The sequence below is a fragment of the Halichondria panicea genome, chromosome 13, assembly GCF_963675165.1.
Source record: "Halichondria panicea chromosome 13, odHalPani1.1, whole genome shotgun sequence".
Lineage (NCBI taxonomy): Eukaryota > Metazoa > Porifera > Demospongiae > Suberitida > Halichondriidae > Halichondria > Halichondria panicea.
The window spans coordinates 1,463,837-1,478,761 of NC_087389.1; the positions used below are offsets into that span (position 1 = coordinate 1,463,837).

The window sequence follows — 14,925 nt, forward strand, 5'->3', positions numbered from 1 at the left end:
TAACGAGTAGTGAGCATTGATGATATGGTAGTTGAAAACATTACAGCTTAACGAGGGGGGCCGGGGTAGTGAGCATGTTTTCTCAAAAAGGACAGTCATGCCAAATGACCATTTTTCCCCTAGACAACCGCTTCTTCCATAGACGACCTTTCCCCTACTTTCACTAGCTTAATAGTGGGCGTAGCTGAAGCCACGTGGAGGACTCAGTCAAGATGTTGTCTTCTCTTGCTCCCAGGTGGCTAATGGTCAGGAGTGTGCTGTCCCAGATCCCCTATAAATGCTCTACTATTGCTACTGACACCATCAATAAACTAGGGTCTGGGAGTTGCAGCCATAGCTACAGAAGCCACCTCTGTGGAGAGCTCACTGAGAGCAACCTCGGGGAGACGGTCACGCTCTGTGGGTGGACCAGAAAGAAGAGGTTTAAACAGTTATAAGTACGTCTTATATTGAGCGAAACAAATTTCAGGTTGCTTGGTGAAGGAATTGACATAGCATTCGTTCCCTTGGGTGACCACTCCGGGACGGTTCAGCTGACATGTGACTCAGGGAAGTGGGCTAATCTCATTGAGTCCCTGCGTACTGAGACAGTCGTCATGGCAAGGGGTGTGGTCAAAGCTCGTCCTGAGAAAGATCGTAACTCCTCTATGCACACAGGTATGGTAACAATCAATCGTCATGGTAATATTGATGTCTGGTCAGGTGGTGTGGAAGTGGAGGTAGAATCTTTGGAAGTCCTCAACGAGATCTCTCCCAAGCTTCCCTTCCTACCCTCCACAAAGGGACTGGTTGTAAGTTGTTGTGTTCTGAGTCGAGAGAATAAAATTATAAATGTACGGTTAATTGTGTTCATTAAAACAATAGATTTGGCCCGTAACTGATTGTATTCAGTAAAATACATGCAGTGTATGTGATACTTGATATAAATGCGTGTAAGAATTATCTTGACATTAATTTATATAATTGTACACCCTCTGATAAGATTTTTACGAGCTATTGAATTCATGTGTTGCTTAGCTACTCCTGTGTCCAGGTGACTGAAGAGCTGAGACTGCGGGAGAGACAGTTGGAGTTACGTACACCACACACTCAGCGTAACCTGAGACTGAGGTCTGAAGTTGCTATGGCAATGCGGGAGTACCTCGCACATGAACATGGTGCATTGTAAAATGTCAATGCATTCGTTGTTGTTACGTACGCTTGATTTCCATACAGGGTTTGTGGAAGTTGAGACGCCAACACTTTTCAAGAGAACATCTGAAGTAAGCCTTGTAAGGCTGCTCTCTAAACGAATTTAATAAATTAATTTCCACTCCAGGGTTCTAGAGAGTTCATTGTGCCCACTAGGAAACCTGGCAAGTTTTACTCGCTAGCACAGAGCCCTCAACAGGTGAGACTGAATCAGATAATTATATTGTTTTGTGTTGAAGTATAATCATACTTTATCCTTCAGTTTAAGCAGTTGCTCATGGTTGGAGGAATCGACCGCTACTTCCAGTTTGCTCGTTGCTATAGAGACGAGGACATGCGATCAGATAGACAGCCAGAGTTCACCCAGGTATTGACCTGCATGATAATTTTGATAATTTATAGTCTTGCTATCATACATCAGGTTGATCTGGAAATGTCGTTTGTGGACATGGAGGGTGTGATTGGAATGATAGAGGGTCTCCTCTCCACCACCCTCACACAACTCACCCCACACCTCCACATACCGCCCACTCCATTCCCCAGGATGACCTACAACACAGCTATGGAAAAAGTAGGTAAACAGCAGATACATAACGGCCAGTGTGCCTGTAGTGTACGTACCTATGTGTGTATTTCAATATTATTTTCGTGATCAGTACAAGAGTGACAAGCCGGATACAAGAGAGGACCGTTCGGATTCCAGCACACTAAACTTTCTGTGGGTTGTTGACTTTCCTCTGTTCACAAGAAACAAGGACACACACAAATGTACAGATCATCTGTGCCATACCAACTGTGTCACCCCCCCCCCCCCCCACACACACACACACACACACACATACACAGTGGAGTCCACTCATCACCCCTTCACAGCCCCTCATCCCGACCACCAACAACTTATCTACTCTTCCGATCAGTCCAAACTAGAAAATGTAAATCCCTCTGTATTATGAGTTGAGTTGTACGTGTCACCCCTTGCATGTAGATACGCAGTTTGCACTATGACCTTGTTGTCAATGGGGTGGAGCTTGGAGGAGGGTCTATACGTATCCACTCTGAGGATCTACAGAGGGACGTATTCAAGAATATTCTCAAAGTACAGTTATTGTGTGACAATGCTGCAACTGTGTACCTGTACGCTGCAGGATTTCAATTATCAGTTTGTTGCTTTACAGGTTCCGGTTGAAGAATTCTCTCATTTGTTGCGGGGACTGTCCTCCGGCTGCCCACCTCACGGAGGGATCGCTCTAGGTGCCACTACCATAATTACTACTATTGCTGAAATCTTAAGTCCAGTGGTTGCGTGCGTATTGTGTGACTACCGTAGTCTCGTCACTAATATTGGAATTTTTTCCTTGCATTGCTGCAGCTGTAAACTTTTTTTTGTCTGCAGGTTTTGATCGCCTAATGGCTGTACTCTGTCAGAGCAGCAGTGTGAGAGAGGTGATAGCATTCCCCAAATCGTATCAGAGCAAGGACTTGCTAACTGGTGCCCCCTCTAGTTTGGACAAACAGACATTAGCAACTTATCACATAATACCCAAAAACAATTGAACAATTCACAAATGTGTTTCTAGTCTTAGTGTTGCTATTTTTTTGTTGACTTCCTCAATCTCTTGTTCCACTTTCGATACGTTGTTGTTCACCTCTTGCAACTGTTGAAGATGACGAAAGTTTGATAATTTTGTGGTATGAGCATACCTACTATATAATTATAGGTTACCTTGGAAACCTGGAGCTTGTTGAGTTTAATTCTAACGCTGAGATCATTCTGTAGCTTAGCAACTTCCTTCTGTGCCCCTTCAAGCTCTGGTGGTCCTGTCGTCTCAATCAGACGTAGTTTCTTGTGTTCTTCATTTTTCACCTATATAAAAATAATATTGTGTGAGTGAGATGCGTGTGATTGATGAAATACTTACCTTAGCTTCCAGTGTTGATATTGATGTCTTCAAAGTGCCCAACTCGCGTTCCTGTGATAGAATGTTACCAGTAAGCTCCTCCTTTCTTCTTTGAAGGTCTGCTTCTTCCCTCTCTTCCTCGATCAAAGCTTCTTGTAGAGCGGCAAAATCATCCTCAAGTTCAGGTGGGAGGGAGCTGATGTCCACCGGAAATGACACCTGCAAGTTAACACAACAAAAACAGGCTGAGTGTGAGCAATGTTTTTTGTTGAGGCTTCACCTTTTTCTGTGATGGGTGATTTGGTGCTGTTAGCGTCCTGTAGTCGAGCAACTGTTTCCTAAGTCTTCTAATAATAGTGAGAATGTCTCTCATCTTTGCTTTCTTGGAGCGAGGTTGTAATGGTGTAGGTGGATCCCTCTTCCGTGCCGCAACTTTACAGCAATGGTATCTTCTCTTTGTTCTGGACCAGAAATTGTTTTTTGTATATTATATGTAGGTAAAAATATCTCTTACCTTCTTGATTTGTACAGTTTACTAGAGCTTTTCTTGATTAACTGTAGCAGAGGTTCATCTTGGCACCCAAACCCCCAACCGTCCAACACATTCATCACTCTCTCTCTTGGGCGTATCATTCGAGAGCACCCTCCCCATGTCTCCAGGAGAATGTGGGGTGAACTGCTCTTGGATTGAGGCACTAGTCTGTAGTAAGAAATGTGAGAGATGGCAACTACACACTTAGACTGAAGTAGTTAACTGTGAACAGTGTTGCTAGCTAGCTAGAGCTATGTTATAAACAGACTCCGATTTTTATGTATTAAAATTAAATACTGAATAGTTGAAGTAGTCTAGATCTAAGCAGTTAGATCATGAGGTCAGCTAGAGACAGTCTCACCTCCTGATGACATCCTCAGCTGTATCAGACCAACTGATAGTGCTCACGACTCTTTCATTGCCTCCAACAAGAACAACTATACGCCTCTCCATCTTTGCAGCACAGCAGCTAGAAGCTACCAGCCCCTCCCCTACCTTGCAAGGTGGAACAAGCCACGCCTCTAAACCTCCCCCATGGAGTTTTGCACATGGCTTTGCGCTAAATTTTTCTCTAAAGCTAAGAAGCTTCTGAAGAGACAAGATGAGCTGCAACTACATTGTGACAGCCTACAAGCCTACAGCTGTCACAGAGGCGGTGGTTGGAAATTTTACATCCCCTACTGATCTGAATCTGATCCAAGCCAAGGGCAACAGTCTTGTGGTCAACCTAGTCACCCCTGAGGGCCTCAAACCAGTAGTGGAGGTCTCTATCTATGGCAGGATCTCACTAATGCAGCTAATGAGGCCTAAAGTAGGCTTACGATTTTCGTTTAAGTATCGTTAATTGATTGATTGACTGTAGGAGGAGCCGCAAGATATGCTGGTATTGATGACAGCTCGCTACCATCTCATTGTCATATCTTATGACAAAGCGAGCGGAGAGATTATCACTAGAGCTCATGGGGACATTAAGGTATAATTATAATACACAGCACCCGTGCATTGTGAGCATGCAATGCAATGTTCGTTCAGGATCGAGTGGCTCGTCCGACAGAGGGCCGACAGAATGGAATAGTGGATCCAGAGTGTCGAGTGATTGCTCTCCATCTGTATGCTGGGCTACTCAAGGTGGTACCTCTACAGTTGGACTCAGGGGATCAGTTGACCGCGTTCAACATCCGATTGGACAATCTCTACGCCATTGATGTCCAGTTCCTCCCCGGCTTCAAGCAGCCTACCATCGCCTACCTCGCTGAGGCAAGAAATTAATCTCTTTAAGAATATTAGAAACAAAGGTCTATACAGACAGTAATTATGCAGTTTATGGTTGAATAGTTTTGTGGAGGTAAACTGTGTAAAATTCACTTAGGGGAGGGTAGTGAGCGTACCCCCTGGATCATTATTCCCTCTAAAAATTCACTTTCACCCCTCCCCCTGGATAAAGGCCTGACTGGTGTTGTATGGTTTTTGATGATGGTGTACCTGTTTCTCTTACCCCAGGAGCCAGACGGTCGTGTGTTGAAGACTTTCACCATCTCCATCAAAGATAAGGACAGGGAGAACAGCTCGTGGAAAAAGTTCACCGTCGAGTCCCAAGCCTCGCTTATCAAGCCACTCCCACTTCCTGTGGGTGGGGCACTCGTGGTAGGCGCTGAGACCATCGCATATTATAACAAAGAAGTTCAATACACCATTGATACACCTATCATCAAGGTTTGTCATCACCCCCTTGTTTTGTGCGTCTTAAAGCTACAATTAATGTGTAATAATTATTACCATCATCGCAATTATTTTATTTAGAGTGCAAGTACAATTGAAATTACATTATTACTGTACATGTACTGTCTTCTACAATCCTTTGCCTTAGAACTGTACCGTCATAGTATAGTATGATGCATACCGTATAGCGAGTAATGTTCGTGGGGTAAAATATTTGTTATTTTCGTGGGCAAGCTGACTTCCAATGAAATTTTAACGTAGGCGTGGCTTACCGGAATGCAGGCAGGTAACGAGACTAAACGAAATTTTACTCACGAAAACCACCGTTTCTCGAGTTGAACGAATTTTTTACCCCACGAAAATTACCCGCTATACGGTACATCATTATCATCCCTATCAGTATGTGCACTCATGCATAGTACAATGGAATGACACGTGTCGTTCTGTGCAGGAGTTGATGGTGAGTTGTCTCCACCTGGTGGACAACACTCGTTGCCTTATCGGTGACTCACGTGGGCGACTGCTCATGCTGTTTGTGGAGTGTGAGGGTGGGAGAGGTGTGGAGGATGTGGAGCGTGTGAAGGGGCTCAAGCTAGAGCTACTGGGGGAGGTGGTCTCTCCCTCCACTCTCGCTTATCTCGACAATGGGGTCGTGTTTGTGGGGTCAACCTTTGGAGACCCCCAACTTGTCAAGGTGAGTATGTCAAGTATGTCATCTGTGCAGTCTAATTGTACCATCTAGAATTACTGCTACATGTATATAAGAAATTATAGGAGATTTAATGGTTGCAATAGTAATTCTGTAGCTATTTTTGTTTTATGTTGCCAGCTGTTGGCGGATGCAGATGAGAGTGGAGGATACCTCCAGGTGTTGGAGAGTGCCAGTAATATCGGACCTATTGTAGACATGTGCGTGGTGGATATGGATAAGCAGGGACAAGATGTGGTGAGGGTGTAAATGAATACTGAAACATCACAGCTGTGATGCCCCCCCCTCTCCCCTCTGTTCAGGTGGTCACCTGCTCTGGTTATGGGAAGGACGGCTCTTTGAGGGTGATCCGTAGTGGGATAGGAATCAATGAACTGGCCTCCATTGATCTCTCAGGGGTTAAAGGTCAGATCGCTAGCACAGTGTTAAGCATGTTAACATGTCCTGTATAATAAATTAGAACTTTCTAGTGGTACTGAACACAAATACAAGTACACTGAGTAAAGTTAATAAAGAGCCCACTGCCAGTCGTGGACTTCTTAAAAGTCTAGCTGTTTACACACTTTTTGTAACCGGCCCTCCCTATTTTGTACCTGCAGGTGTATGGTCAATCCACACTGGCATGAGTGATGATTGGACACACAACTGTCTGGTGGTGTCCTTTGTGGGTCAGACAACCTTCCTCTCCCTGAGTGGAGAGGAGGTGGAGGAGGCAGAGCTTGAGGGCCTCGCTGCAGACCAGCAGACCTATCACTGTGCCAACGTTGGAGGGAAGAGAATACTTCAGGTGAGCGTGACAGGGGATGGATTACGCTGCAGATATGCTAGCTGCTGACATGAGTCAATGTGAAGCAGATGAGAAACAGCGAAGGCCTCTGGTCAAAAGCGTTGATAGGGAGGAGTGTTCATATGTATATACGTGTATTGAATAGTTGTAACTCGGCTCCCTTCTCCCAGGTAACCTCTCAATGTGTTCGACTAGTGAATGAGGAGTCTCTCAGCTGTGTGTGGTGAGTGAGTGGTCAGGACAGCTAGTGTGTTATCCTAACCCCCCCCCCCTCCTCCTACCCCCTCGCAGTCAGTGGGAGCCCCCCTCGGGTAAGAACATCAGCACTGCCTCCAGTAATGCAGAGCAGGTCGTGATTGCCGTGGGGAAGAAGCTGTTCTACCTGGAGATTACCAACGATGCTATCAAACAAATAACGTGTGTGCAATCTGCACTCTATCGTACAAGAACACATCTGTATTATAGACAGACTAATTTATAGTCCTTCCTAAAATTGCAGCTTATGATTGTTGTTGTGTATGTAATGTAGGTAGGCTATATTACATCCCCCCTGCAGTGAAGCGGTGATGGAGTACGAGGTGGCGTGTGTGGATGTGACCCCCCTGGGAGATGAAAGGAAGAGCAGCATTGCCACCATTGGCCTCTGGACTGACATTTCAGTGAGGGTGCTCACTCTACCTTCTCTGGAAACCATTTACACTGAACCTATCCCAGGAGGTAGGTACTCACATAACCAGCATGTCACATTCATACGACTTATATTGGGGGATAGAAAGCGGGGGAGAGGGTGAGGAAGAAAGGGGACAGGGAGAGAGTATTCTTGTGTATAATCATGTGATTGTCACATGCAGATATTATTCCTCGCTCTATTCTGATGGTTGTGTTCGGGGGAATAGCCTATCTCCTGTGTGCCCTTGGTGATGGTACTCTGCTCTACTACCAGTTGGAGCCCACCACTGGCCGACTCTTCTCTAGCAAGAAGGTCGTACTGGGTACAAAGCCTGTCACATTGAAGACCTTCAAGTCAAGTGACAGTCACGTGACCAATGTGTTTGCCTGCTCTAATCATCCAACCATCATCTACTCCAATAATCAGAAGCTTCTCTTTTCAAACGTCAATCTTAAGGTACATGTGTGTATGTGTTTGCTTATCAGTCAGCTGAAACCGAATCAACTACATGTACAATTAGCATGAAATGCAAGATAATGCTCAGACGATTTAAAAACCCTGAGGGGCACCCACTTAACCCCCCCTCCCTAAAATATCATGTGCTATCGCACATGGATATCTAGCTCAACCCCCCTGCATCTTTTTTTTTTTATAAAGGAAGGCTTGATTTGTGTTTGTATAGGAGGTGAACTACTTATGCAGTCTGAGCTCTGAGGCGTTCCAAGACTGCCTGGCTGTGGTTGATGACACCACTCTCACCATCGGCTCTGTCGATGACATACAGATGCTACACATACAGAGTATTCCCTTGGGCGAGTCACCAAGGTAACTCATTAACCAGCTGCTTTTTACGTGTATCAAGCACACGCACACCAGAGGAGGTCCGACATGCGTGCACGAATCACTACAAGTTCAGTGCATTGATGTCATTGCGGTCATGTGATAACGTACAGACCAAATGTACTAGCACTTGTAGTGATTTGTGCACGCATGCCGGACCTTCTCTGCACGCACACGCACACACACACGCACATACACACACACACACACACACACACACGCACATACACAGGCGTATAGCGTACCAGGAGAGCTCAGGAACATTCTTAGTGGCCAGTTCTCGTATTGATACAACCAACAGCGACAACCCCGGTCGCTTTCAGCCAAGCCGAGAGAGGTGAGTCCTCCAATCAGATTTAAGCTTTGCCTTCATTTACTCCCCCCTTACTTCAGTGTGAGCACGTCATTGGGAAATCTCACAGTGGGTGTGGCTCCAGATGGATTGGCTGCACCTCTTCCAGACATATCCGGAGAGGTTGAAGTATTCTCATTGATACTCTATGATCAGAATTCGTTTGAAGGTGAGGTCAATTTTATTGCCATATTTTAATTTATCCATCTCCCCCCCCCCCCCCTCTCAGCAATCCATGGCTACCAGCTGTGCCCGATGGAGCATGCTCTGAGCATCACCTCGTGTCCACTGGGGGCGGGGGATTCTCAACAGGTTTATTACATTGTGGGAACAGCTTTCGTTAATCACATGGAGAGGGAACCCACCCAGGGAAGGGTGCTCGTGCTGGAGGTCACTGAAGGTCAGTTGCCTGTACACTTAATTCTTAACCCCTGTGTAAGCAGCAGCGTTGAAGCTTTGAAACAGCCATAACTTTGGTTCCGTTGGTCCAATAATGTTAATTTTATGATTTTCTGAAAGCTTAAAGGAGCTCGTTCAGATGGTATGCTCAAATCCCAAATTTTGGAATGGGCTATAATTTCCTACCATGGGATATATAATTATAGCCTATAGTATTTTGTCAAAACAGGGCCAACATAGACTTTTAATTTTAACACACCATCTGAAATGCCTCTCTAAGCTACATGTGTATCAGAAAATTTTAACGTGATTGGACCAACGGCTAAAGTTATGGCCGTTTCTTTAATTAACGTTATGTATATGTATACGAGACATTATTGTCTAAAGAAGTAGTTTTGTAGAGTTTATAAAGACGCTTGGTGGCATGTACTGTATGTTATGTAATTCCCCTCAGGGCGAATATTGCGACTGATTCACGAGCAGCTTCGTGACGGGGCAGTGTATCAGGTGGTGTCGTTTGGGGGACAGCTGGTCATCTCTGTCAACAGTCTGGTCTCCGTGGCATCTTGGAGTGAGGACTCATTGACTCTCTCTGAAGAGGCAAAGTACACAAACAACATTCTCTCTCTCTTTGTTAAGACCAAGGGAGACTTTATATTGGTGAGTAGTGAAGACCCCCCCCCCCCCACATTGTCACAACAGAAAATGTTGCCTTTGTTGCAGATGCAGTGTACTATAAATGTATGTAGAAACAGCAAATAAAGTCATCCCGTACATATGTACATGTAAAACCAGCTAAGTAGATTCTGTTTCTCATCAGCCACAACTGGCGCTGATGAGAAACAAGGAATCACTTTGCCTGGCCCAATTTATTATACACATTATGTAGTTTATAATATTCAAACAATGCAAGCCCCTCTCCCATATCCCCAGGTGGGTGACCTCATGCGATCATTGAAGCTCCTCCGCTTCACTGTGGATGGAGTCAAGAGCTCTCTAACGGAGATAGCACTCGATGTGAACATGAATCCCTCCTTCCTGTCGGCCATAGAGATGCTGGACGACGAGAATTACATCGGAGCTGACGGTAGACACATCTTCACCTGTCAGAAAAACACGTACGTAAAAATGGACACTCTTGTGATAGTGTTTGAACTCCTTGAACATTCATTATAGCGACAGCTAGTATATTAAAGTATGTATATTGTATATAGAGCAGCATTCCCTTTAATATATTGTAATTGCATCTGAAATTCTCGTTTGATTATGGGAATGGATGGATGCCTTTTTTTTAATAGCAGACAATTGCATTTTAGTATGACCTATAATCAGCAGTTGTTACCCCCCCCCCCCCCCCCATCCCGCTCAATACAGTGAGGCAGCTGTGGAACAGGACATGCTGTACATGTCTCAACCATCTCGTATCTACATTGGAGACAACGTGAATGTGTTTGGTAGAGGTGAGGGATCTGAGGTTGTGGGTTAGAGCTAGGTACATGTGTTTGGTAGAGGTGAGGGATCTGAGGTTGTGGGTTAGAGCTAGGTACATGTGTTTGAATCTTGACCATGCACCTGTCATGTGTGTACAGGCTCTCTGGTGATGGAGCATCCTGGCTCTGGCCCCTCCCCCATTCAGGGAAAGCCCCTGTTATTTGGCACTGTTCACGGGGCGATCGGTCTCATTGGACATCTCACTCGAGATACGTTCTCCCTCCTCTCCAAGCTACAAGATAACATGGCCAAGGTGGTGACTAGTGTGGGGAGCATAGAGCACAGTGTGTATCCTCTCAACAGCTACAAGGAGATTGTTGACCATTAATTATCAATTATTATATTAAAGTTTCCTTGACAATCTTGTGTGATCAGATATCGATCATTTGCCAATGATCACAAGACGAAGGTGGCGGAAGGCTTCATTGATGGAGACCTAGTGGAGAGATTCCTTGACTTGTCTCAAGCACAGATGAACGACATTGTTGCAGGAATCAAGGTAAACACAAAGCTCGTTACGAACTAGCTACTATTGTATAATTACAGTTTTGTGTAACTCTATATCAATATTGAGTGTGCTGTCTGCCCTTTGATAATAGAGAATGTGCTTGAGAACTGAGGAAGAATCGTCTATGCATGTCATGGTGTCCTGCTTAATCTACATTACATACCGTCAAGAGTTTATAAATGAGAGAGTATCGAACGTAGGCATACTGTGTATCAGTATGCGGAGAGTAACGTGACTTCCTGTATCTGTCACAAGCTTAGAATTTGACACTGTCCAATCCAAGTGTGGGTGATGTAATCTATAATACTCTCTCCTCTATTATAAACTCTTAATACCGTACACGAATGACTTTTCAGCTGAGAGTTAATTGGGACTCTTAATTGTCTTTATTTTCTTTGGTATATTATGCAGACTATGGACGCCCAGGGACAGGAAGTGGATGCCCAAATCGATGATGTCATTAAACTAGTGGAAGACTTCTCCAGACTACATTGATTACTTAGGACACCACCCTTTCAATTAATGTATTTCTACTGTTTATTGTGACTATATAATATTATGTGCACAGCATTTAATCACTTCAGTACGCTTATTAATTAAATCAATTTTTGTTGAAGAACTGCATATTGATAACAAAATTACATAATTAGGAGTGATTTGAGAAAAAACAACACTAATATAATAATAATGCATGTAGTGTAATAAACCTATACACACTACACACTGCACACCACAGCTACGTGTCAAAATATAGTTCAGTCTTTTGCATCCCTTTCTTTCATGTGGGAGTAATCAGGGGGGACTAATGCGAGGGGCGGGGGACGTAGCGAGGAGAGGACAGGCATCAGCGACGCTATGTCCGTTTGGAAGGAGGAGGGGAGGAGGGAAGTGGGTGTGGCCTTGTCGCTCTGCAGGGATGGAGTGTACAGTGGATGAGATGTGTAGAGCTGCGTCTATAGTACATGAGTGCATATTATATTGCATTGTGTAACCACCTCAAGAAACAGTTGGATTGGAAAATTAATGCCTATAGACACAGTGACTGAAACTGAAACTGACCTTTTGCTCCTCTGATCCTCCTAATTTGTATGCCCCAAGATCCACCTCCTCGTAGCCGGCCGAGGACATCCTCACATCGTACTGCTCGGGAGGTGTAGTGGGCGGGGCCATGGTGGTGGTTGTGGTGGTGGGTGGTGGGTCTGGTTGATGTAGACAGGTCTGAATGAGGGCCTTCCCAGCCTCTGAGGTGATCATGGGTTGTAACTTGGGTGTGGCAAAGGTGTACACATGACCTGTCTCTGAGGCAACCATCAGCATCACCTGTGGATACAAACAATCTCCATTAATGGTATTGTAATGTTGCTAGGAGACTACTCTACATACCGCAGATAATAAACACAAGTGTACACAATCTTATTATCTTACTTAGCCACAACAAACATGTTGAGAGCTAATCGACAAAGCAGCGGAATAATAATAATTTACAAAAATGTCTACACTCACCTGCGTGCCAGTCAGTGTGCTCAACTCGTACGCTTTCTTCATAATGTTCGACTTTCGCTTTGAGAATGTTGTGTATCGTCTCAGCTTGTTCTTAATGTACTTCATGGGTATCTTGACACGCCCTCGAGTCTTCTTGCCCGGGGCTGGTTTAGGCTTTGGTTTGCCTGCGTCCTCGTCACTATCGCTGACCTCTGATCCTACCCCCTCGGCTGACGGCTGCTCGTCACGTGACTACAAACAATAGATAGAGAGTTATATACATGTACACAGTGCATCTAAGACATATGTACAGTACATACCATGCACAAACTCTCAGTACAACATAAAACAGGGAGTCCTAATGTTACTGACAGTAAGGGTCTCCCAAGTACAATGTACAGTACACATACAGTAGTATGCCCTTTTCCTCTTTCCCCCTCTCTCCATTGAATTCAACAGTTACTGTAATAATTATTGTACGATTATTGTACTGATACTGGAACACAAACTACTATTGAAACTCCTCCCCTCTACACACTCACGCTTGAGCCGGGTCCATCTGCTTGTGAAGTGAGGAACTGAGTGGCCAGATCCGACTGACTATACGCCACACTGGAACTTGAGGTGAGGTAACCTTCCCCGTACACTGGGGATCTCAACATGGCGTCGTGGGTGTGTCCATTCTTAGGAGGGAGGGCAGTCTGGTCATGTACAGTGTGGGGTGGGTTGAGGAGCATTGCTGCTTGTGCCATTGTCAGGTTGTTAAAATATTCAGAAGCATGCTGTTCGCTCATCTGAAGAGCAGCTGAACTTGGGGAGATGGCAACCTGCAGTATGGAGAGAGAGAATGAAAACTCAGCCTCTAGATTTTCTCTACTCTACATGTATTCTCTTTAAACCGAAACCTTATCTTCTCAAAGATATAGAAATACAGTACCACACACACACACACACACACACACACACACACAACACACACACACATCATTGTCAAGTGTACAATACACAACAATGTAGTATAGTATAAGCTAGTAGTACTGTCAACCTCGGTATACACATAACAATGCAACACAAGTGAAGTGCACTATGAGCAACAACACTCACCAACACTTGATGAAGTTCCCCACAGTGAATCTCCAATATTCCGCCAGCTTTCAACATTTCCTCCTGCTCCGGAGAGACGGGTAGCACCTCCTCCCTCACCACCGTCGCCAGGCAACAAACCAGCTCCACCTCTTTGGACAATTGTGGGTAGACCATCTCGACGTGACAGCTTTCTTTCTTAGACACCTTCACTAGTTGTATCGAAGGCCGTGAAATCATCAAGAACCCACCAAACCAGTCCATGAATTGAGCGAGTTGGCCAACGGTGAGCTTGGAGAAATTCTCATCAACTTTTAAGACGAGCTCACAGAATTCTGATTGTGATGGTGGCTCGTAATAGGAAGGACACTCCAACATGTTTCGTTTCGAGAATTCATTGAATTGAGTCTTATACTGTTCAAGTTTTGCTTTGTCTGATTCCGAGCCGAGCTTGTTGATAAGTGTATCGAGTAGCGAGTAGTTGAAGAAAGAAGTGAGAGAGGAGACAAATTGTACCAGTTGTGCGTGAGTGTTGGCTTCTTTGAGAGTGGACAGCTGGTGGGAAAGGAGTGGGGTGTGTGCGTGAGGGGGTAAGAAAGCTTCGATACCCTGGAGCAGCTGAGAAATAGTATCAACGGGAACACGACGATTAGTTAGCGACTTCAACACAGACGATTCTAAAGTCGAGAACAAGCCGGATATCTGCTGGTGTTCGAGACAAAGCTTTCCGATTCGAATCAGCCGGTTGGAATCAGAGACACCGTCCATATCGAGGTTAGGGAGAGCCCCTAAGAGAGAAGGGGAGGGCTTAGGGCAACCTTTCTTGAGGAAAGTGCTGACAGTGCAGTTGCCACAGTCGCAGAGTGTCGACAAGTGAGCTTCGTCGATGGCAACAGAGTGTCCATTCTGACTCTTGTCCGAGACTTGTGCTTTCGATCGCTTCTGCCTCTTGGAAGAACTGGGTAGCACTAATTGAGAGAAAGAACTGAATGTAATATATAGGGTCACACTTAAACAGCTATTTGAATAGAAACTTGGGTACTGATCACTTACAATCTGTCATTATGGCATTTACAAAGCCAGAAGTACTTTAATGCTGTATGATCCAGGTGACAGTTTGGCACACTGACTCGATTAGAAAGGAGACATCATCAACGAAGTCAAGACGATCTCATGGGCTGGCTAAAGGAGTGGTTTTAGTTGACAACATACACCCCTGGTGTTGAGGGGATTTCCCAAACAAGAGATAGAAGAGGGCGTGGCC

The 14,925-nt window shown here is 44.9% G+C and overlaps 4 protein-coding genes across 7 annotated transcripts; 2 read left to right on the top strand and 2 right to left on the bottom strand.

Moving 5' to 3' along the window:
* Positions 1-174: 174 nt before the first annotated feature.
* Positions 175-2,881, top strand: LOC135346327 (aspartate--tRNA ligase, mitochondrial-like). The gene is made up of 13 exons (XM_064543916.1): positions 175-421; positions 470-657; positions 703-791; positions 1,034-1,157; positions 1,216-1,262; positions 1,319-1,390; positions 1,454-1,558; positions 1,613-1,762; positions 1,848-1,959; positions 2,038-2,123; positions 2,177-2,287; positions 2,367-2,442; positions 2,585-2,881. The coding sequence occupies exons 1-13, from the start codon at positions 213-215 to the stop codon at positions 2,743-2,745; spliced, it is 1,530 nt and encodes a 509-aa protein (XP_064399986.1). The 5' UTR covers positions 175-212; the 3' UTR covers positions 2,746-2,881.
* LOC135346333 (uncharacterized) lies at positions 2,704-4,144 on the bottom strand. Its single transcript, XM_064543924.1, has 6 exons — positions 3,983-4,144; positions 3,604-3,789; positions 3,370-3,550; positions 3,111-3,308; positions 2,915-3,055; positions 2,704-2,846 (listed from the first exon to the last, which is right to left on the bottom strand). Exons 1-6 carry the CDS (start codon positions 4,072-4,074, stop codon positions 2,751-2,753), a joined length of 894 nt encoding a protein of 297 aa, XP_064399994.1. The 5' UTR covers positions 4,075-4,144; the 3' UTR covers positions 2,704-2,750.
* Positions 4,145-4,157: 13 nt separating this feature from the next.
* Positions 4,158-11,720, top strand: LOC135346319 (DNA damage-binding protein 1-like). Of its 3 annotated transcripts, none has more exons than XM_064543907.1 (22): positions 4,158-4,432; positions 4,484-4,594; positions 4,654-4,878; positions 5,122-5,334; positions 5,792-6,034; positions 6,170-6,286; positions 6,352-6,454; positions 6,649-6,836; positions 7,007-7,059; positions 7,128-7,253; positions 7,393-7,553; positions 7,688-7,962; positions 8,189-8,331; positions 8,579-8,683; positions 8,740-8,867; positions 8,928-9,098; positions 9,552-9,757; positions 10,031-10,215; positions 10,472-10,557; positions 10,687-10,876; positions 10,964-11,087; positions 11,508-11,720. In XM_064543907.1, exons 1-22 carry the CDS (start codon positions 4,223-4,225, stop codon positions 11,589-11,591), a joined length of 3,447 nt encoding a protein of 1,148 aa, XP_064399977.1. In that variant the 5' UTR covers positions 4,158-4,222; the 3' UTR covers positions 11,592-11,720. The 3 variants fall into 3 exon arrangements, with proteins under 3 accessions (XP_064399977.1, XP_064399976.1, XP_064399975.1); XM_064543906.1 differs by lacking the exon at positions 11,508-11,720 and adding an exon at positions 11,188-11,465 and having other exon boundaries at positions 4,654-4,873; positions 5,117-5,334; XM_064543905.1 differs by lacking the exon at positions 11,508-11,720 and adding an exon at positions 11,188-11,464.
* LOC135346322 (uncharacterized) lies at positions 11,676-14,921 on the bottom strand. 2 transcript variants are annotated; one of them, XM_064543912.1, is made up of 6 exons: positions 14,715-14,921; positions 13,683-14,629; positions 13,121-13,405; positions 12,600-12,830; positions 12,156-12,416; positions 11,676-12,004 (listed from the first exon to the last, which is right to left on the bottom strand). In XM_064543912.1, exons 1-6 carry the CDS (start codon positions 14,722-14,724, stop codon positions 11,852-11,854), a joined length of 1,887 nt encoding a protein of 628 aa, XP_064399982.1. In that variant the 5' UTR covers positions 14,725-14,921; the 3' UTR covers positions 11,676-11,851. The 2 variants fall into 2 exon arrangements, with proteins under 2 accessions (XP_064399982.1, XP_064399981.1); XM_064543911.1 differs by having other exon boundaries at positions 11,676-12,049.
* Positions 14,922-14,925: the final 4 nt, after the last annotated feature.

What these genes read in the sequence shown, in the direction of transcription:
- LOC135346322 (XM_064543911.1), bottom strand. An exon ending in GCACACTGACTGGCACGCAG is followed by an intron (nt 12,417 to 12,599) that starts GTGAGTGTAGAC and finishes TTGTATCCACAG; the next exon opens with GTGATGCTGATGGTTGCCTC. An exon ending in GAGGATCAGAGGAGCAAAAG is followed by an intron (nt 12,050 to 12,155) that starts GTCAGTTTCAGT and finishes CATGTACTATAG; the next exon opens with ACGCAGCTCTACACATCTCA.
- LOC135346319 (XM_064543906.1), top strand. Translation starts at nt 4,223, where the DNA reads ATGAGCTGCAACTACATTGTGACAGCCTACAAGCCTACAGCTGTCACA. An exon ending in CGTGCTGGAGGTCACTGAAG is followed by an intron (nt 9,099 to 9,551) that starts GTCAGTTGCCTG and finishes AATTCCCCTCAG; the next exon opens with GGCGAATATTGCGACTGATT. An exon ending in GGGAGCATAGAGCACAGTGT is followed by an intron (nt 10,877 to 10,963) that starts GTATCCTCTCAA and finishes TTGTGTGATCAG; the next exon opens with ATATCGATCATTTGCCAATG.
- LOC135346327 (XM_064543916.1), top strand. Translation starts at nt 213, where the DNA reads ATGTTGTCTTCTCTTGCTCCCAGGTGGCTAATGGTCAGGAGTGTGCTG. An exon ending in TAGCACAGAGCCCTCAACAG is followed by an intron (nt 1,391 to 1,453) that starts GTGAGACTGAAT and finishes TTTATCCTTCAG; the next exon opens with TTTAAGCAGTTGCTCATGGT. An exon ending in TATTCAAGAATATTCTCAAA is followed by an intron (nt 2,288 to 2,366) that starts GTACAGTTATTG and finishes GTTGCTTTACAG; the next exon opens with GTTCCGGTTGAAGAATTCTC.
- LOC135346333 (XM_064543924.1), bottom strand. Translation starts at nt 4,074, where the DNA reads ATGGAGAGGCGTATAGTTGTTCTTGTTGGAGGCAATGAAAGAGTCGTG. An exon ending in GCTGAGGATGTCATCAGGAG is followed by an intron (nt 3,790 to 3,982) that starts GTGAGACTGTCT and finishes TTCTTACTACAG; the next exon opens with ACTAGTGCCTCAATCCAAGA. An exon ending in TATCAACACTGGAAGCTAAG is followed by an intron (nt 3,056 to 3,110) that starts GTAAGTATTTCA and finishes ATTTTTATATAG; the next exon opens with GTGAAAAATGAAGAACACAA.